The sequence below is a fragment of the Manis javanica genome, chromosome 2 (genome assembly GCF_040802235.1).
Source record: "Manis javanica isolate MJ-LG chromosome 2, MJ_LKY, whole genome shotgun sequence".
Taxonomy (NCBI): Eukaryota; Metazoa; Chordata; class Mammalia; order Pholidota; family Manidae; genus Manis; species Manis javanica.
In genome coordinates this window covers 36,611,270-36,634,164 of record NC_133157.1, presented here as the reverse complement: position 1 = coordinate 36,634,164, position 22,895 = coordinate 36,611,270, and the positions used below count along the sequence as shown (strand labels likewise).

The following is a 22,895-nucleotide window of genomic DNA, read 5'->3' as shown; positions in this document are numbered from 1 at the left end:
CTGGCTTTGCAGCTACAAGGACCCTGGACAATGATACACAGCCTGCTGTGCCTTCCTCCCAGCTAGCCTGCATCTGGCTCCCAAACTGGCAACCCCTGCCCTGGCATTAGGCCAGCCAGAGGGAAGCCCTGCCTATGGCAGCTACAAACACAAAGCACAGAGGCTTACACCTCTGTGTTCAGCCCACTGGTTCTGTCATTAGAGAGAGGCATTGCAGACGGGAAGCAGGAAACAGCTTTTTCCGCCCCTCAGGCAAACACACTGCTCCTCTGTAACAGCCAACATTGCTCCAGGGGCTGAGCAATTCCAGAGAGTAGAGGTTATGGGTACTAGAGAGCACCACACACAAATATGAAATGTCAAAAGAACCTGATTCAAAGCAAAATTATGACTACACCTAAGAACGATTCAAATGAAATTGTCATCATGAATTTTCCGGAAAGATATTTCAAAATAAAAATCATTAACAGAGAAGGAGCCAAAATGGAGGTGTGAGTAGTTCAGTGGAAATCTCCTTCCAAAAACATATGTATTTTTGAAAATACAATAAATACAAGTATTCCTAAAAGAAACACCAGTGGATACAGTACAACAGCCAGGCTACATCTACATCTGTGAGAACTGAGCATCACACGAAAGGGGTAAGATACAAGCCTTGGCCCGGTGGGACCTGAGCGCACCTCAACCCAGCTCCCGGAGGGAACAAAGGAGTTGGAGCAGGGAGGGAGTGAAAGCACAGGACTGCTAAAAAACCAGCTATAGTAATCAGCACCGGGAGCACAGCAATATGGTGCATGGTGTTTTGAATATTAGAGAAATGAAAAAGCAAAATCTGAGTGAGTCCCAACAACCGGCTCCCCTGGGACAAAAGAAAAGCGACTGCTTTTTGCACGTGTTAAAGGGACAGGGACCTCACACCTGGACGAAGTCATCCCGGTGCACTCAGCCCAACACCTGGGAATCATGCAGAACTCTAGACAACCTAACCCCCTGGGTGGCAACACAGTTCTGAAGCCCCTCACAACGATAAGCAGCCTGCAAGTCGTTCCCCCAACTGGTGCAGACCCCAACACACCGGCCCAAGAATGGATGTGCGGTCACGTGCGCCAACAGTGGCAGCGCCAAAGGGGCCTGGGAGCGGCACGCGTGAGCTGGAAGCAGCAGTGGCAGAGCAGCCTATGCACTCCGGTGGCACCAGAGGGGCTCCAGAGAAGCCCCACCCCCAGGAGCAGCCCAGAATCTCAGCCCAGTGCACAGAATCTCTGCCAGGGCCAGACCCAAAGGCTGCAACCATCACACAGCTGCACGGTGGGGGCGCCGCTCTCACAGGAGAGCATGCCGGGCACACCTGACACTCCCTGGAGGGCTCTGTGCTACTGTGACGAAGACCCTGTCAACAGCAGCTATGGGGATTAACTCAGAGGCTACTCCAGGAGTGCAGGTAACTGACAAAGGAAGTGGAAAAGAGCAAAACAGTAAGAGGAAAGGACATTGTTCTCCCAGCTGACACAAGCGCTACCTGTCTACAACTACCTCTCTCACAATGAAAAGGCAGAAGAATTTGGTGTTAACCAAAATTACCCAAACAGCCCCCGAGAGGGGGCCTGGGGAGATAGACTTAACCAATCTCCTGGAAAAAGAATTAAAAATAAAGCTCATAACCATGCTGATGGATCTGCACAGAAATATGCAGAGCTAAAGGAGCAAGTACAGAGGGAGAATACAGAAATAAAACAATCTCTGGAAGGATGTAAGAGCAGACTGGATGAGGTGCAAGAGGCCGCTAATAGAATAGAAATCAGAGAACAGGAACACAGAGAAGCTGAGGCAGACAGAGATAGAAGGATCTCCAGAAATGAAAAAATATTACGAGAACTGTGTGACCAATCCGAACAGAACGATATTTGCATTATAGGGGTACCAGGAGAAGAAGAGAAAGTAAAAGGGATAGAAAGTGTCTTTGAAGAAATAATTCCTTAAGACATCCCCAAACTGGGGGAGGAAATAGTCTCTCAGACCATGGAGGACCATAGAACTCTCAACAGAAGAGACCCAAAGAGGACAACACCAAGACATATAATAATTAAAATAGCAAAGATCAAAGAAACAGACAGAGTATTAAAGGCAGCCAGAGAGAGGAAAAAAGGTCACCTACAAAGGAAAACCCATTAGGCTATCATCACACTTCTCAACAGAAACCTTACAAGCCAGAAGAGAACATCATGATATATTTAATGCAATGAAACACAAGCGCCTTGAACCAAGAATACTGTATCCAGCACAATTATCATCTAAATACGAAGGAGGGACTAAACAATTTCCAGACAAGCAAAAGTTGAGGGAATTTGCCTCCCAAAAACCACCTCTACAGGGAATTTTAGAGAGACTGCACTAGATGGAAGAACTCCAAAGGCTAAATAGATGTCACCAGAGAAAATAAAAACACAGTGAAGAAAGCAGACCAACCAAATACTAACTAATGACAAAAAAATAAAATCAAGTACTCAGAAAAGGAGTAAAAGGAAACACAAAAGAACACAGAATAAAACACCTACCATATAAAATTGGAGGAGGAGAAATAAGAAGGGAGGGAAAGAATCATCAGACCATGCTTACAATAGCTTAATAAGCGAGTTAAGTTACACAGATAGTAAAGAAGTTACCCATGAACCTTTGGTAACCACAAATCTAAAGCCTGCAATGGCAGTAAGTACATACCCATCGAAAATCAACCTAAATGTAAATGGTCTGAAAGTACCAATGAAAAGACATAAGAGTCACTGAATGGATAAAAAAGAAGACACAACTGTGTGCTGCCTACAAGAGACTCACCTCAATCCCAAAGACATACACACACTAAAAGTCAAGGGATGGAAAAAGATATTTCATGCAACTAATAGGTAGAAAAAAGCAGGTGTTATAGTACTTGTATCAGACAAAATAGACTTCAAAACAAAGAGAGTAACAGACACAGAAGGACATTATACAAAGATAAAAGGGTCAGTCCAACAAGAGCATACAGGCATTATAAATATCTTTGCACCCAATAAAGGAGCACCTACATATGTGAAAAAAATATTAACAAAATTAAAGGGGGAAACAGAATGCAATAAATTCATTTTGAGAAACTTCAGCACACAATTCACTCCAAGGGACAGATCAACCAGACAGAAAATAAGTAAGAAGACAGAGGCACTGAACAATGTATCAGAGCAGATGGACCTAACAGACATATACAGAACACTCCACCCAAAAACAGCAGATACACATTCTTCTCAAGTGCACATGGAACATACTCCAAAACAGACCACATGCGACACAGAAACAGCCTCAGTAAATTAAAAAAGATTGAAACTGTACCATCCAACTTCTCAGACTACAAGGGTATAAAACTAGAAATAAATTGTACAAAGAAAACAAAGACTCACAAACACACGGAGGCTTAACAACATGCTCCTAAATAATTAATGGATAAATGACCAAATAAAAAGACATTAAGCAATATATGGAAACAAATGAAAACAACAGCAAAATGCCCCAACTTCTGTGGGACACAATAAAAGTAGTTCTAAAAGGGAAGTATATAGCAATCCAAGCCTATTTAAAGAAGGAAGAACAATCCCAAATAGTCTAAATCCACAACTACTGACACTGGAAAAAGAAGAACAAAGGAAGGCCAAAGTCAGCATAAGGAAAGACATAATAAAGATGAGACAAGAAATAATTAAAATTGAGAATAATAATAGAAAAAATTAATGAAACCAAGAGCTTCTTCTTTGAGAAAATGAACAAAATAGATAAAGTCCTGCCCAGACTTACTAAGGAAAAAAGACAATCTACACACATCAACAGAATCAGAAATGAGAAAGGAAAAAATCATGACAGACACCACACAAATAGAAATATTTATTACAGAATACTATGAAAATGTACATGCTAACAAACTGGATAAGCTAGAAGAAATGGACAACTTTCTAGAAAAAAAAAACCTTCCAAGACTGACCAAGAAGAAACAGAAAATTTGAACAGACCAATTAGCAGAAATGAAATTGAATGGGTATTCAGACATTTAGAGAAGACATAATACCATTCTGCTTAAAGTGTTCCAAAAAACTTTAAGCAGGGAGGGAATACTTCCAAACTCATTCTATGAAGCCAGCATCAACCTAATACCAAAACCAGACAAGACTCCACAAGAAAACTACAGACCAATATCCCTGATGAACATAGATGCTAAAATAATCAACAAAATATTAGCAAACTGAATTCAAAAATACATCAAAAGGATCATACACTATTACCAAGTGGGATTCATCCCAGGGATGCAAGGATGTTACAACATTCGAAAATTCATCAACATCATCCACCACATAAACAAAAAGGACAAAAATCACATGCTCATCTCCATAGACGCTGAAAAAACAGTCAACAAAATTCAACATCCATTCATGATAAAAACTCTCAGCAAAATGGGTACAGAGGGCAAATACCTCAACATAATAAAGGCCATATATGACAAACCCACAGGCAACATAATACTGAAAAGTGAGAAGCTGAAAGCTTTTTCTGTAAGATCAGAAACAAGAGAAGAATGCCCACTCTCCCCACTTTTATTCAACATAGTACTGGAAGTCCCAGCCACGGCAATCTGACAACACAAAGAAATAAAAAGCACCCAGACTAGTAAGGAAGAAGTTAAGCTCTCACTTTGCAGATGACATCATAATGTACATAAAAAACCCTAAGGAATCCACTCCAAAATTACTAGATCTAATATCTGAATTCAGCAAAGTTTCAGGGTACAATATTAATACACAGAAATCTGTTGCATTCCTATATACTAATGATGAACTAGGAGAAAGACAAATCAGGAAAACAACTCCATGCACAATTTCTTCAAAAAGAATAAAATAACTCGGAGTAAACCTAAGCAAGGAAGTGAAAGACCTATATACCCTGAAAACTACAAGACACTCTTAAGAGAAATCAAAGAGGGCACTAATAAATGGAAATTCATCCCATACTCTTGGGTAGGAAGAATTAATATTGTCAAAATGGCCATCTTGCCTAAAGCAATCTACAGTTACAATGCAATCCCTATCAGAATATGACAGCATTCTTCAACGAACTGGAACAAACAGTTCTAAAATTTCTATGGAACCACAAAAAACCCCAACAGCCAAAACAATCCTGAGAAAGAAGAATAAAGCAGGGGAGATCTCACTTCCCAATTTCAAGCTTTACTACAAAGCTGCAGTAACCAAGACAATTTGGTACTGGGACAAGAGACCTATACACCAGTGGAACAGAATACAGAGTCCAGATATATGGTCAATTAATATGCAACAAAGGAGGCACAGATATAAAATGGGGAAATGACAGCCTCTTCAACAGCTGGTGTTGGCAAAACTGGACAGCTACATGTAGGAGAATGAAACTGTATTACTGTTTAACTCCATACACAAAAGTAAATTCGAAATAGCTCAAAGACCTGAATGTAAGTCATGAAACCATAAAACTCTTAGAAGAAAACATAGGCAAAACTCTCTTGAACATTAACATGAACAACTTATTCATGAACACATCTCCATGGGGAACAGAAACAAGAGCAAAAACGAACAAGTAGGACTATATCAAAATAACAGCTTCTGGACAGCAAGTAACAGCATTAGTAGAAAAAAGGCATCCTACATTAAGGGAGAGTATATTCATAAATGATATACCCGATAAGGGGTTGATATCCAAAATACACAAAGCTCATGCACCTTAACAAAGAATAAGAAAATAATCCAATTAACAAACGGGCAGAGAATGTAAACAGATACTTCTTCAAAGAAGAAATTCAGATGGCCAAGAAGCACATGAAAAGATGATCCACATTGCTAATCATCAGAGAAATGCATATTAAAACCACAAAGAGATATCACCTCACACCAGTTAGGATGGCCAGCATCCAAAAGACAAACAACAACAAATGTTGGCGAGGCTGTGGAGAAAGGGGAACCCTCCTACACTGCTGATGGGAATGTAAATTAGTTCAACCTTTGTGGAAAGCAGTATGGAGGTTCCTCAAAAAACTCAAAATAAAAATATCATTTGACCTAGGAATTCCACTTCTAGGAATTTACCCTAAGAATGCAGCAGCCCAGTTTCAAAAGGACATATGCACCCCTTTGTTTATTAAAGCAGTATTTACAATAGCCAGGAAATGGAGAGAACCTAAGTGTTCATCAGTAGGTGAATGGATAAAGAAGATGTGGTACATATACACAATGGAATACTATTCTGCCATAAGAAGAAAACAAATCCTACCATTTGCAACAACATGGATGTAGCTAGAGGGTATTATCCTCATTGAAATAAGACAGGTGGAGAAAGACAAGTATCAAATGATTTCACTCATCTGTGGAATATAAGAACAAAGCAAAAACTGAAGGAACAAACAGCAGCAGACTCACAGAACCCAAGAATGGACTAAGAGTTACCAAAGGGAAAGGGATTGGGGAGGATGGGTGGGAAGAGAGGGATAATGGGGAAAAGGGGGCATCACAATTAGCACGTATAAGGTAGGGGTGGGAGACACAGGAAAGGGTGTGTAACACAGAGAAGACATGTAGTGATTCTGTAGCATCTTACTACACTGATGGACAGTGACTATGATGGGGTATGTGGTGGGTACTTGAGAATAGGGGGAGTCTAGTAACCATAATGTTGTTTATGTAACTGTGGATTAATGATAGCAAAATTAAAAAAATTAAAAAAAAACAGCACTATTTACAATAGCCAAGTAATGGAAGCATCCTAAGTATCCATCAATAGATGAATAGATAAAGATGATGTGGTACATATACACAATGGAATATTATTCAGCCATAAGAAGAAAGCACATCCTACTATTTGCAACAACATGGATGAAGCTAGAGGGTATTACGCTCATTGAAATAAGCCAGGGGAATAAAGACAAGTATCAAATGATTTCACTCATCTGTGGAGTATAAGAATAAAGAAAAAACTGAAGGAACAAAACAGCAGCAGACTCACAGAACCCAAGAATGGACTAACAGTTACCAAAGGGAAAGGGACTGGGGAGGATGGATGGGAAGGGAGGGGAAAGGGAAAAGGGGGCATTACAATTAGCACACATAATGTAGGGTGGAGTACATGGGGAAGGCAATATAGCACAGAGAAGACAAGCAGTATTTATATAGCATCTTACTACACTGATGGACAGTGATTGTTAATGGGTTATGTGGTGGGGACTTGATATTGGGGGAAATCTAGTAAGCACAATGTTTCTCATGTAATTGTATATTAATGGTACCAAAATTAAAAATTAAAAAATACAACAAAAAAAAGTAAATTTATGTAAGCAACTGATATCTCAAAGCAATTTTGTCACTCAAGCAAAACAGCCATTATATGAAACAAGAAGTTCCATACTATTGATCACATTCAGTGTTTTCCTTTGTGACAGCTACTCTTCCATGAGAAACTTATCCTTAAAAACATGGACAAGTTCACTTCACATTATTTCAAAGCAATAATTTTGTTTCAGGAGACTCTGCCACAAGATCAGGTTAGCCAAGAGGACAAGATTAGACTGCTTTCATGGCTTATTTTAAATGTTCCTGCTCCCAGCAACCCTACAGTGTTTACATTCTCTAACACCCCCACTTTAATTAACGCTACCCCCGTCAGGGAAAAATACTCCGTAGAGCTGGCTGGCCATGGCTGCTGCAGGTATCAACCAGGTAAGAGACAAGGCTAACAATAGGAAAGAAAAGATGCACCATAGAATGATCCTAAACATACAAGCATTTCAAAAGAATTTTCACACTCCGTCTCCATTTCTTTCACAGCCCTCTCACAATCTCCAAACAAGCATATGCTTTTTGTGCCTGTTTTTAGGCCTAATTTGCTATTTTCTAATCCTCCAAGAAAACAATTCAGATCTGGTCCCCCACTATGTTATTTCTAGATTCATGACACATAGAAAGACATGCTCTTTATCTAACATTCAGTACAGAACCACTTTCTTTGGGTTTAGTCCCAAATGAGGAGAGGAAGCTAAAAACTCAAAACACAGAAGTGGGCAGTCATTTAAGACTTAAAATTTTACCCAACTACTCCAGAAAAGGAAAGGCAACAGAAAATAGTTTCCCAGCCTACCTCCACCAGAAAAAAAGGTAGCAGGCCCTCCAATTAACAATTTGGACATATTTCACTTATTCCATGATTTTTTTTTTGTTTAAGTAAAGAGGGCAGTTAAGCTCTTCAGTTCATTTTGAAAATAACAGACATTCAATGCTGCATCCACTAGCAATGAGTTAAACACAGTCCCCATATTTTATAAAACCCACCAAACACATGCTTAAGTGTCAGCAAACAAAAACTACTCAAAAATTTGTTAGTACTTATCATGATGTGTTTCCCCAACAAACTAGCATACTTGATACTTTATCATGTTGACTAGGGTTATCTTGCACGGAATTTTACTCACAGAAACTTCTATATTCAAACAGTGAAATATTTCCCTAATTATCTAACTTAATTACAAAGTTCATTCTGCTTCTCTCATATTAAATAAAGACACACATTTTACCTTTGAACTGGTCACAAAAGTTCATTTTTCCACAGCCAGTCCCTAATATGACTGGCCCTAAAAATGAGAACTTGATCAAACCTGAAGACTGACAAGGAAGGCACTTTTTGATGTATTCATCTTTGCACTCCTTTTTAGCTGAATCACTATTTGTTTTAATGTGCTCTGAAAAGGTTTCCTCAATTTAAAAATACAAATCAAATACTATGTGATACCCCACATAGAAATCAAAATATTAGGGCTGACAACTACCTGGTGTGGCTTCAGTTGCATCTTCTTAAAATGAAAGGGATGAGCTCTAGTTTGCCTGCACATTCTTCAAAACTTAGATAAGCTACAAGAACCGCTTTTTATTTTATACAGCCGTCAAATTTTCATGAAAATGTTTCTCTCGAATATTCACACATAAGCAAATAAATAATACCAGCATATCCAGGTTTTCTATTAGTCTAGAGCTATAAGGAGTAGTGAGAGGTGATAATCAAGATGAGGAAATGTAACAGTTGAGCCGAGAGAGGTTTTTCACATGGCGAAAGTGTCCACAGGCACAGAGAATATGACTGAGTTCTCTTTTCCAGTCTTAAAATTCTATGACTTCATGGAGATAACCATATATAACAAAAATAGTCATTTCAGGTTGAACACTAAAAAAACAAATATGGAATGGCGACGCTAATTCCCTCCACCCTCAACCCCAAATAATGTTAAGCTGAAAACACAATATGGAATTGGAAAACAAATCTTAGCACTGCAAATTAAATAATACTGATTAATAAAACTCACTGTGTCTGAATTCCCTTCCAGCAATATGTTGATAGCTTTGTTCACATCTCCATTACAGTCATGTAGGGCCACTATGCATTCATCCTGATTTTTTCCTGTCACTTCCATAAGCTGTTGAAATTATAAGAAAATGGTTACAAGCAAACCAAAACAGCACTTGATGTTAATTTTTAAGACTCTGTTAATAAAGATAGAAAGTATGCACTCTTTCCTTCCACATGAAGATGGCCTCCTTTCAAACCATGGATTTATAATCCAAGTGCAGACTTACCTGTTTTTGTGCCACCCCTGTCTTTCCACCAATATGTACAGAGTGTAACTATCAATCTGCCTCCAAACTGACCAAGTATCAGATTATTAATCAGCAGCATATACATGTATATACCAATGTTCTCAGAATACTCAGGATCACCTGACTACTCAAGGATAGTTCAATGGCCTGAGTTTCCCAAAACTCTAAATTATTCATATATTAAGTGGGACTATTTGGTTTCCCAAGTGTGTGAGTATGTGGCAACCATTAACAGAACATTCAGTCCACGTGTTTTGTACAGGGACAACATTCCCTTACATGAGCTATCACTGTTTAGAATATACATAGTAAATTGTAATACCCTGAGGTCTCAGGCAGAATTCTGCAAGTATCACAAAACTCACTACTAGACATAGCATTATTGCATGTATGCCTGAAGTAATTAAAAAAATCTCCTTAGTGCATTCTCTTTAACAAGGGAGATTAAGCTAGTTATTAACATATTCACCACAAGGAACAATCAATCAATCACAGATTAGGCACAATACAGGTCTCTCAATAATCTCCGAATATACAATCTATTGTGTTTCACCTATTTTAGTATGTACTACCTGCAGTTCAAAACAGTTAGGACCCACCATTTGAACTGATTTCTCTGCGGTCAAAAAAACTAATTAATATCAAAGCCTATCTTGAAATCCAGGTCTCCTGATATTATAAATACAGCTGTTTGCAATACACCATTCTATATCTATGATTACCTCCCTATGTATTATGACACAGAAGAAGTTCTACATACTCCACAGCTTCCCAGTCCTTCAGTCTTTGGGCAGCCAGTCATAATGACAGATTTTTGTCAATGATCTCTATTAACGCAACACCTGTCATATGCAATTGTAAAGACACACACCAAGTATCCAATTTCCCCAAGTGAGTGAATTAATAAGACATACAACTAAAATTAAAACTTAAAACTCTGAACTCCTGGACCAGTGATTTTTTTTTCAATATCTGCTATGTTATTCAGATAAAAGGCAACATAATTTGTAGAAGTGTTTCAATCTGTACATAAATCTCATTCTAGAGAAAGGGTTCCATCATTTTTAATAAGTCCCCTTCATGGTCTTCTAAAAATATACCATTAGACAGAGAAGGAGCCAAGATGGCAGCGTGAGTAGGGCAGTGGAAATCCCCTCTCAAAACCATATATATTTTTGAAGACATAACAAATACAACTATTCCTAAAAGAGAGACCAGAAGATACAGGAAAACAACCAGGCTACATCTACACCTGCTTCACGAAGGGCTACACCAGGGCTTCACCAGGGCTTCATGAATGGGGTAAGATACAAGCTGCAGCCTGCTGGGACCCGAGTGCCACCCCGACCCCAGCTCCCTGGCGAGAGGAGAGGACTCGGAGCGGGGTGGGAGAAGGAGCCCAGGACTGCTAAATACCCAACCCTAGTCATCCACACTAGGAGCACAGACACACAGTGCGTGATGCACTGGGTACTAGGGAAACGGGACAGTAAAACCTGCGAGCGGGTTCCCACAGTCAGCGCCCCTGGGACAAAAAAAAAAAAACAGTGCTTTTTGAAAGTCATAAAGGGACAGGGGCCTCACAGCTGGACGGAAGTGTCCTGGCACACTCAGCCCAGGAGCTGGGAATCCTAGGGAACTCCGGGCACCCTAACACTCTGGGTGTCAGCGCAGCGCTGAAGTCCCTTACGGCAATAAACAGCCTCCAGCCCGTTCCCCCTCTGGCGCGGCCCCACCATAGAGGAGAAGCAGCCAGAAATAGGCCATGCCCACAGCAGCCACACAGAGCCTCCCCCACAGCCACCGGGCCAGAAACAAAGGCCCCATCAGCACGCAGCTGCCCAACACAAGCCGCTAGGGGTCTCTGTTCTCAAAGGAACAGAAGGCAACAGGCAAGCAGGAAGGGCCTTGGTTCTCCAAGGTGACACATGCGCCAAATGCCTACGACTACCTCTATCACCATGAAAAGACAGAAAAATTTGATACAGACAAGAATAACCAAGACAGCCCCTGACAGGGAACCTGGAGAGATAGATTTAACCAACTTTCCTGAAAAAGAATTCAAAATAAAGGTCATAACCACGCTAATGGAGCTGAAAAGAAAAATGCAGGAGCTAACGTATAAAGCTGGGAGGGAGAATACAGAAATAAAACAATCTCTGGAAGGACTTAAAAGCAGAATGGACAAGGTGCAAGAGGCCATTAATGGAATAGAAATCAGAGAACAGGAACGCAGAGAAGCTGACGCAGACAGAGATAAAAGGATCTCAAGAAATGAAAGAACATTAAGAGAACTGTGTGACCAATCCAAAAGGAACAATATCTACATTATAGGGGTACCAGAAGAAGAGACAGAAAAAGGGATAGAAAGTATCTTTGAAGAAATAAATGCTGAAAACTTCCCCAAACTGGGGGAGGGAATAGTGGCTCAGACCATGGAAGCACACAGAACTCCCAACAGAAGGGACCCAAGGAGGAAAACACCAAGACACATAGTAATTGAAATGGCAAAGATCAAGGACAAGGACAGAGTATTAAAGGCAGCCAGAGAGAGAAAAAAGGCCACCTACAAAGGAAAACCCATCAGGCTATCATCAGACTTCTCAACAGAAACCTTACAGGCCAGAAGAGAATGGCATGATATATTTAGTGCAATGAAACAGAAGGGCCTTGAATCAAGAATACTGTATCCAGCATGATTATCATTTAAATATGAAGGAGGGATTAAAAACAATTCCCAGACAAGCAAAAGTTGAGGGAATTTGCCTCCCACAAACCACCTCTACAGGGTATTCTAGGACTGCTCTAGATGGAAGCACTCCTAAGTCTAAATAGATGTCATCAGAGAAAATAAAATCACAGCAAAGAAAGCAGACCAACCAAATACTAACTAAAGGCAAAAAATAAAATCAACTACCCATAAAAGCAGTCAAAGGAAACACAAAAGAGCACAGAATAAAACACCTAGCATATAAAGAATGGGGGAGGAGGAATAAGAATGGAGAGAAATAAAGAATCATCAGACAGTGTTTATAATAGCTCAAAAAGCGAGTTAAGATAGACAGTAAGATAGTAAAGAAGCAAATCTTGAACCTTTGGTAACCACAAATCTAAAGCATGCAATAGCAATAGTACATATATTTCAATAAAAATATACCATTAGTCTGATGAGAGAAAAGTGTTCTCTGGGGGAACACTCACTCCACGAAACAATTACTGCTAGACTTCTACACATTTTGGAGTGAGATAAGTGTTATAACTTAGTATCTAGACTCTTGAAGGGAAAAAGAAGTCTTATCATGAGAATGATATGAAAGATTATGATTAAGATTACATTATCAGGAAAACCTAGAAGAAATTCCTAGAAAAATACAACCTTACAAGACTGACCAAGGAAGAAACAGAAAATCTAAACAGACCAATTACCAGCAACAAAATTGAAGCAGTAATCAAAAAACTACCCAAGAGCAAAACCCCTGGGCCAGATGGACATACCACAGAATTTTATCAGACATACAGTGAAGATATAATACCCATTCTCCTTAAAGTTTTCCAAAAAACAGAAGAGGAGGTAATACTTCCAGACTCGTTCTATTAAGCCAGCATCACCCTAAACCAAAACAAGGCAAAGACCCAGCCAAAAAAGAAAACTACAGACCAATATCCCTGATGAACACAGATGCAAAAATACTCAACAAAATATTAGCAAACCGAATTCAAAAATACATCAAGAGGATCATAAACCATGACAAAGTGGGATTCATCTCAGGGATGTAAGGATGGTACATTTGAAAATCCATCAACATCATCCACAACATCAACAAAAAGGACAAAAACCATATGATCATCTCCATAGATGCTGCAAAAGTATTCAACAAAATTCAACATCCATTCATGATAAAAACTCTCAACAAAATAGGTATACAGGGCAAGTACCTCAACATAATAAAGGCCATACATGATAAACCCACAGCCAACATCATACTTAACAACAAGAAACTGAAAGGTTTTCTTCTAAAATCGGGAACAAGACAGGCATGCCCAACTCTCCCCAGTGTTATTCATCATAGTACTGGAGATCCTAGCCACAGTAATCAGACAAAACAAAGAAATACAAGGAATCCAGACTGGTAAAGAAGAAGTCAAACTGTCACTATTTGTAGATGACATGATATTTTACACTAAAAACCCTAAAGACTCCACTCCAAAACTACTAGACCTAATAGGGGAATTCAGCAAATTTGCAGGATACAAAATTAATACACAGAAATCTGTGGCTTTCCTATATACTAACAATGAACTAGCAGAAAGAGAAATCAGGAAAACAATTCCATTCACAATTGCATCAAAAAGAATAAAATACCTAGAAATAAACCTAACCAAGGAAGTGAAAGACCTACACCCTGAAAACTACAAGACACTCTTAAGAGAAATTAAAGAGGACACTAACAAATGGAAATGCATCCAATGCTCTTGGCTAGGAAGAATTAATATTGTCAAAATGGCCATTCTGCCTAAAGAAATCTATAGATTCAATGCAATCCCTATCAACATACCAACAGCATTCTTTCACAAACCGGAAGAAATAGTTCTAAAATTCATATGGAACCACCAAAGACCCCGAATAGCCAAAGCAATCCCGAGAAGGAAGAATAAAGTAGGGGGGTGTTGGGGATCTCGTTCCCCAACTTCAAGCTCTACTACAAAGCCACAGTAATCAAGATAATTTGGTACTGGCACAAGAACAGAGCCACAGACCAGTGGAACAGAATAGAGACTCCAGACATCAACCCAAACATATGTGGTCAATTAATATATGATGAAGGAGCCATGGACATACAACAGGGAAATGACAGCCTCTTCAACTGGTGTTGGCAAAACTGGAGAGCTACATGTAAGAGAATGAAACTGGATCAATGTCTAACCCCATACACAAAAGTAAGTTCAAAATGGATCAAAGACCTGAATGTAAGTCATGAAACCAAAGAACTCTTAGAAAAAAACATAGACAAAAATCTCCTAGACATAAACATGAGTGACTTCTTCGTGAACATATCTCCCCAGGCAAGGGAAACAAACGCAAAAATGAACAAATGGGACTATATCAAGCTGAAAAGCTTCTGTACAGCAAAGGACACCACCAATAGAACAAAAGGGCATCCTACAATATGGGAGAATATATTCATAAATGACAGATCCAATAAAGGGTTGACATCCAAAATAGACAAAAAGCTCACGCACCTCAACAAACAAAAGCAAAGAATCCAATTAAAAAATGGGCAGAGGAGCTGAACAGACAGTTCTCCAAAGAAGAAATTCAGATGGCCAACAGGCACATGAAAAGATGCTCCACATCACTAATCATCAGGGAAATGCAAATTAAAACCACACTGAGAAATCACCTCACAGCAGTAAGGATCACCACCATCCAAAAGACAAACAACAACAAATGTTGGTGAGGTTGTGGAGAAACAGGAACCCTCCTACACTGCTGGTGGGAATGCAAATTAGTTCAACCATTGTGGAAAGCAGTATGGAGGTTCCTCAAAAAGCTCAAAATAGAAATACCATTTCACCCAGGAATTCCACTTCTAGGAATTTACCCTAAGAATGCAGCAGCCCAGTTTGAAAAAGACAGATGCACCCCTATGTTTATCGCAGCACTGTTTACAATAGCCAAGAAATGGAAGCAACCTAAGTGTCCATCAGTAGATGAATGAATAAAGATGTGGTACATATACACAATGGAATATCATTCAGCCATAAGAAGAAAATAAATCCTACCATCTGCAACAACATGGATGGAGCTAGAGGGTATTATGCTCAGTGAAATAAGCCAGGCAGAGAAAGACAAGTACCAAATGATTTCTCTCATATGTGGAGTATAAGAACAAAGAAAAAACTGAAGGAACAAAACAGCAGCAGAAACACAGAACCCAAGAATGGACTAAGTTACCAAAGGGAAGGGGACTGGGGAGGATTGGTGGGAAGGGAGGGTTAAGGGGAGGGGGGAGAGGGGAAGAAAGAGGGCTTTACAATTAGCGTTTATAATGTGGGGGATGGGGGAATGGGGAGGGCTGTGCAACACAGAGAAGACAAGTGGTGATTCTACAGCATCTTACTACACTGATGGACAGTGACTATAATGGGGTTTGTTTGGGGGACTTGGTGAGGAGGGCAGTCTTGTAAACATAATATTCCTCCTGTAATTGTAGATACATGATACCATAATTTAAAAAAATAAAAAAATAATAAATAAAAAAGATTAAATTATCAAAAAGGCCTCTCTTTAAAGTTCTAAATGAAGATGTCAGCCTAGATTGTAATTTTACACTTTTTACCATGTGTTTGCAATCACTACCATGTTTGGAAAAAAGGCATTCAGATGCTCCTTAACATTAAAAAAAATTTTCTGAGAACTTATCAAATACTAAATATATTTTCTATATACAGGCATAGATAATATCAGTTTGCTCTCACAAATGTCTAGCTCATTGTTCATATGTAACACTAGTCACTCAAAAGGATAAACATATTCAACTCCTTCATTCTAGCCACCAATCTAGGAATACTTAATCACAAGTTCAAAATCCAGTTAGTTGAGACTAAGCAAAAAGCATATAAATTTAAAAAGAATAAGTTGCAAAAATAACAGTATCCTTTGCCAGAAACATACCTGTTTAACTTTAGCTTCAAACTCTGAATCATTTTTATCAAAGATCACTTGAGCAAGCCGCATCTGCTCAGCTGTTGCCTGGAAAACACACATTTATTAACACAATTATTAAAGACTTAAGCACCAAAAATTTAAGTGAGATGCCAAACTCTGGTGCAAAAAGATAAAAGCTCTTAAGCACTATAGCATTATGGTAATTAACTTAAAAAAATAAAAGGACTCTTAATTTAGACCTCTCAAAAGTATATAACCTATTCCCGTAAGGTAAAGAAACATTAAATTAAATAATGTAAAGGTCCCATTCCTTTGCCAAAAGGCCTAAAGTTTTTCTGTTCATCGTCATTGACTCACTTGAATTGTCCTCCCCTTGGGGAGATGGAGTAACCAACACAAGAGGAAGTAGAAGAACAGGAAGCAGTGGAAACAACTGCCCAAACAAACTTAGAAGCAGTCTTGCTGTCAAAAAAGCAAAAAATATTCTACTGTCAACTCTAAGAAGATACCACAGTCAGTTCTGAAGAGAAAAGGCTGTTAAGTATGGTAAAGACAAGACAAATTTACTTCCTTTTTAACAGAAATTAAAAAATGGTTTTAACAAAATTTTTAAGGTAAAAGAAACTTTCAGAGAAGGGACTAGTGGTTACCAAAGGGGAAGGGCCGGGGAGGATGGGTGCATAGGGAGCAGGGGATTAAGGGGCACTCTAATTCGCAAACACAACACAAATAGGTCACTGGGATGTTAGCACAGCAGGTAGAGTACAATTACTATAACCTTACTACGTTGATAGACAGTGACTGCAATAAAGGGGGTGAGGTCTTGGTAATAGGGGTGAAGGCTGAACCCAGTTTTGTGAATGTGAAACTATCATAAGATTGTATATCAATGATACTTTAATTAAATAAAAAAAGACAAAACAAACTTTCAAACACTAAAATTAGTCACCTCTGTAGAAAATCCTTTTCCAGTGGCTTTTTACACTCAAAATCTTTAAAACAAACAAAATTACTGCATTTTTTAGGTGTTCTTTTGTAGTATTTTTGCCATTAAAAAATTAGATAAGTAACTCATTTGAGCAGTGAATTACTGGCAATATACCAATTTGGATTCTTAGTTTTCAGTGGTATCATGATTGCAACAATAGTAAAACAAGGTGAGGAATATACAGGAACTAGCTATCCCTGGAACGGTCTTTCTGGTAAACCTAAAGTTACTCTAAAACAGTTTATTTTTATTTTTTTAAAAAGTTACCTTTGCATTATAATTAGCACACACAATATAGGTAGGTCACAGGGAAGGCAGTATAGCATGAAGAAGAGAAGTAATAATGATTATATAGCATCTTACTACACTGATAGACAGTGATTGCAATGGGGGGTGGGAGGGACTTGCTAATATGGGTGAATGTTGAAACCACAATGTTGACCATGTGAAACCTTCTTATGATTGTATACCAGCGATATATTAATTAAAATAAAGTTACCCTTGTTAAATAATATCTACACACTAACTCCTAACAAGTATTTAAAAAGTGAAACCATTTAAAATTACTAAATGATCTTGAGAGTCAAAAAAAAAACAAAAAAACCACAGAGAGCTAATAATGAACAACTTTTTTCTCTACCTCTAATACACATTCACTTCAAATAATCTCAACTAAAGGGTGTGGGGGGAACTCACCACAGGGCACTTTTCCCAAGGGCTTTCAAGTCCATGTGGGTGGCTGATTATACAAGCTCCAGCTAGCTTTGTCCTATTCCCTCCAATCTAATGGCCAATACCTTCATCCCAACCTATGCCTGCTGTGACCTCAGTTTAACTGCTGCAATGCTAGCAAACTACACCCACAAAGATGTCTGTACAGAAACTCAGTATCTACACATACTGCCAACTGTACCTCAATCCTGTCCAGTAAATACATTAAGGGCCTTACTATACCTACCTGCATATCAGTCATTTCCCTGACCCATAACCAAGTGAGAAGTCCCAGTACTGCAGCCAAGAGGAGCAAAGGCACGAGATAACTGGATAAGGTAAAAGGGAAAACCAAAGGGAAAATGAGCTCTGGGAAGATGGCACTTCCACATTATACATTTGAGTTTTGGATAGTGGAAACCTTGTGTTTGAAAGTAAACCACCGGTGTCCCTAGTACTAAAAGCTGACATGATTAATTTTTGCCCATCTTCCCCAATACCTTCCATTCCCTGAGCCTCAAACTTAAAAACTGTACCTTACTCATATTCATTTAGCCTTGCTCTGATCCAAGCAATTCCCACCATTAAATTTCCTTAAATTATAAAATTTTCACACAGACAAGAAAATTAGTGACCCATTTAGGGTCACAACCATAACTTATATTTGTTTCTCTGATATCAAGAACAGAACACTAAATATACTACCTTGTAGGGACACATACACACAAAAAAATTTATTGTGAATATCTGTAATAAAATTTATTGGCTACAACAATTCACTGGATAGGTCCTGCATTTTACTTACTCTACAAATCTTTATTATCTTAATGCTACACAGAGCCATTCTTATACCTGAATTTGTATACACATCCATGTTAGCTTTCTTAAAATAAACACAAAGATGTGAAACTACTGGGTCAAAGAAATATCTAGAAAAATGTTAAAAGGAGTTTTATACCATCTGCTCATAACTGCTCTGCACAAAGTTCACAAAGATTTATGTTCCACCAGCAGTGTTAAAAGACCTGCTTCCTCAAAATCTGACTTTAAAAAATACCACTTTAATCAATGAAAGAATCTCTCTCTTAGGTTTGATTTTTATTTCTTAGAGCACTAGTAAGAATAATCTTTTTAAAATATACTTAGTAATATGGCAATGATAAAAAGACTAAGAGAAAATAGTATGGAATGGGAACATCTTCATTTTGCAACCAACACAGTAAAGATTAGTTAAGACGAGAATCGTCGATGAATCCTAATTCTAAGGGGAAAGGTTGATAAGGAACAGGCTATTATTTGCACATGGTCTTAACCATGTCTCCACAAAGTCTGTTATTCACCTGCTAGAAGAAACACAGCAACAGTAGCAAGAGGAAATGGGCAAAACCTGGACTCAGTGATCAAAATCAACAGCTTCAATAAGGGAGAGACAGATACCATGTAACTCTGCATGTGCTACTTTGAGAAAAAACTACCCTCACTTACCTAGCATTCCAATCAGAGATCTATAACATGAATCTAATCATGAGGAAACAAACTCAAATTGAAAAACATTTTCTACAGTAACTTTTTCCCCAAAAATTGACAATAGTTTGGAAGACAAAGGCAAAAGAAAAATTCTATGCTAATGGAGAATAAAGAGACATGTCAAACAAATGGAGTATGTGATGATTCTGTACTGGAAGGGAAACTATGCAATGAAAGACACCACCTGTGGTGACACTATTGAGGTAAATTCCACATTCATAAAATTGTGAATATGAACTCTAGAAACACTGTAGCAATGCTAAAATTTGATGGAGGAACTGTATATAAAGAAACACTCCTGTTCATAGGATATAAACATTTAAATATTAAAAGGTAAAAGGCTAAATGTATTTAATAAACTCTCAAATGACTCAGAATAAATAATGCATGTGTGTATATGCAGATGTAAAAAATAAAGGAAAAGGAGTATGACAGAGCAAAATTTGCACCATGTTAAAAATCTGGTAAAGGGTATATGAGAGTTCTCTAAGCTACTCTTGTAACTTTACAGCAAAACCAAAATGCCATGGACAACAACATACAACACAACTGAATGACAAGGTATCCCTCACAAACCTCAAAACACAAAGAGGTGAAGAAAACTACAAACAGATAGAAGATCTGCATGGTATAAATTTGTGCCATGAGAAACTGAAAGAGATTAAGTGCTGGGATACCTGACTGGCTTTAGAACAGGAAAACCCCCAGGCATCTAAGAAGTTTTCACTGGAAAGTAAGGTGAGCCAATTTAAGAATAGCAGCTGGCACTGTAGGGTTTTGACAACTCCAAAAGCAAGGTAAGTGTCAGGATTGCAGACAAATTTAAAGAGGCTAGGGTAGTTGCCATCATAAACTCTTGAAACTAACCAGCTAGCATTATCACCAAGAGAAACTACTAGGGATAGAATCAAAATTCAGCCACATACACAGGAAAGAAGTCCACACTGGGAAAAGAGAGCCAAGAAATCTCAGACAGCAAGCCAACATAATGACACAGAAAAGAAACACTCTAAAATTAGAAAAACCACTCCTGGACAATGTTGTCATCTAAAAGTCCAAGAAAACTCACTTCACATCAAAATGAGCAACAGAAAAATAAAGGTCAAATCCCATTCAAAGTTGTTATAAAAGAAAACAAATAAGGAGCAACATAATTCCCAATAACCGAAAAAAAGCGTGCCCAAAAAGGTGCCTACAGAACAAAGCAAAACTACTATCTTCTGTCTCAAAACTAGTACTGAAAGACACCAAGCATGAAGAAAATTATGTAAGACATAAAAAGACTAACACAAATGTATTCTTCTAATTCAGAAATGACAATGAAGACTAAACACAAAAAAGGAACAAAAAAATAAACTAAAAGTTTTCCTCAAGAGAAATTTAAGGAACAAGGGGAAAATATTTAAAGTAAAAAAATTTTAAAAAGGAAAAAAAAGAAATGGGAAAAAAGGATGCATCAACTATTCAACATAAGCAAAAGACAATTCAACCTGCATCTGTGGGTAATACAAGTCTCTGAAAAATAGGACAGAAGGGGAACAGTACAAATGCTTGAAACTAAAACGCAAGGCAAATAAAATGTTTCACTATATGAAAGAAAACACACCACTCTTGAAATGATCGACCCATAACAAACCACACTGAGATGTATTCCAGTAAAACATCTGGACTTTAAAATGAAAACATGCATTGGACATGTAGGCAGAAATGACAAAAGACTTAAAAGGTAAAGAAATTAAGAGTATCAATAAATTTGTCAAAAGCAGCACTTTGTGCAAAAAGAAAATAAAACATTTAAGATACTTAAGTAAAGAAAATATGATCCTAGCATTTATAGTCAACAAAACTGACTTCACACTCAATTATAAAGGGCATGAGAATGCAAGGATCATCATCTCTGGAGTCCTTCCTGAAGAATCAACAACAGCACAGGCTTCAGACAACAAAAAGGGCTAAGGACTTTGAAATTAGTATTAATGGTAACTACTAAGCACACACTTACTGTAGAAATAAAACTAAATGATGTACAGTACTAGAGGTAGTATCCACAGGAATCAGACAACACAGAGAAATAAAAGGCATCCAAATTGGTACGGAAGAAGTTAGGTCACTGTTTGCAGATGACATGATATTGTACATAAAAAACCCTAAAGAATTCACTCCAAAACTACTAGAATAACTGAATTCACCAAAGTTGCAGAATATAAAATTAATACACAGAAATCTGTTGCATTCCTATATACTAACAGTAAGCTAGCAGAAAGAAAAATCAGGAAAACAATTTCATTCACAATTCCATCAAAAAGAATAAAATACCTAGGAATAAACCTAACCAATGAAGTGACAGACATATACCCTGAAAACTACAAGACACTCATGAGAGAACTTAAAGACACCAATAATGGAAATACATCCCATGCTCATGGATAGGAAGAATTAATATTGTCAAAATGGCCATCCTGCCTAAGCAATCTACAGATTCAATGAAATCCCTATCAAAATACCAACAGAATTCTTCAATGAACTAGAACAAATTGTTCTAAAATTCATACAGAACCACAACAGACCCCAAATAGCCAAAGCAATCCTGAGAAGGAAGAACAAAGCTGAGGGGATTATGTTCCCCAACTTCAAGCTCTACTACAAAGCCACAGTAATCAAGACAGTTTGGTACTGGCACAAGAACAGACTCATAGATCAATGAAACAGACTAGGAGCCTAGATATAAACCCACACATATATGGCCAATTAATATACAATAAAGGAGCCATGGATATTCAGTGGGGAAATGACAGCCTCTTCAACAACTGCTGTTGTGAAAACTGAACAGCTACATGTAAGAGAATGAAACTGGATCACTGTCTAACCCCATATACGAAAGTAAACTCAAAATGGCTTAAAGACCTGAATGTAAGTCATGAAACCATAAATCTTAGAAGACAACATAGGCAAAAATCTCTTAAATATAAAGAGGAGCAACTTTTTCCTGAACACGTATCTCCTCAGGCAAGGGAAACAAAAGCAAAAATGAACAAATGGAACTACATCATGCTAAAAAGCTTCTGTACAGCAAAGGACACCATTAGCAAAACAAAAAGGCATCCTACAGTATGAAAGAATATATTTTTAAATGACATATCTGACAAGGGGTTAACATCCAAAATACATAAAGAGTGCACATACATCAACAGCAAAAAAGCTAAAAAAAAACCCATTAAAAAATGGGCAGAGGATCTGAACAGACACTTCTCCAAAGAAGAAATTCAGATGGCCAACAAAGCACATGAAAAACTGCTCCACATTACTAATTATCAAAGAAATG

At 38.1% G+C, this 22,895-nt stretch overlaps 1 protein-coding gene across 16 annotated transcripts in view; it reads right to left on the bottom strand.

Moving 5' to 3' along the window:
- Positions 1 to 22,895, bottom strand: part of UBAP2 (ubiquitin associated protein 2) — a 146,055-nt gene that overhangs the window by 82,077 nt on the left and 41,083 nt on the right. For 12 of the 16 annotated variants that reach the window (XM_037009826.2, XM_037009823.2, XM_037009820.2 and 9 more), the window contains 2 exons: positions 16,354 to 16,431; positions 9,386 to 9,496 (listed from right to left, as the gene is read on the bottom strand). In XM_037009826.2, coding sequence (XP_036865721.2) covers positions 9,386 to 9,496; positions 16,354 to 16,431 — 189 coding nt within the window. Of the gene's footprint in view, positions 1 to 9,385; positions 9,497 to 16,353; positions 16,432 to 16,704; positions 16,810 to 18,293; positions 18,376 to 22,895 lie in introns of those variants that run through there. The other 4 variants (XM_073228209.1, XM_037009830.2, XM_037009831.2 and 1 more) reach the window with 4 other exon arrangements.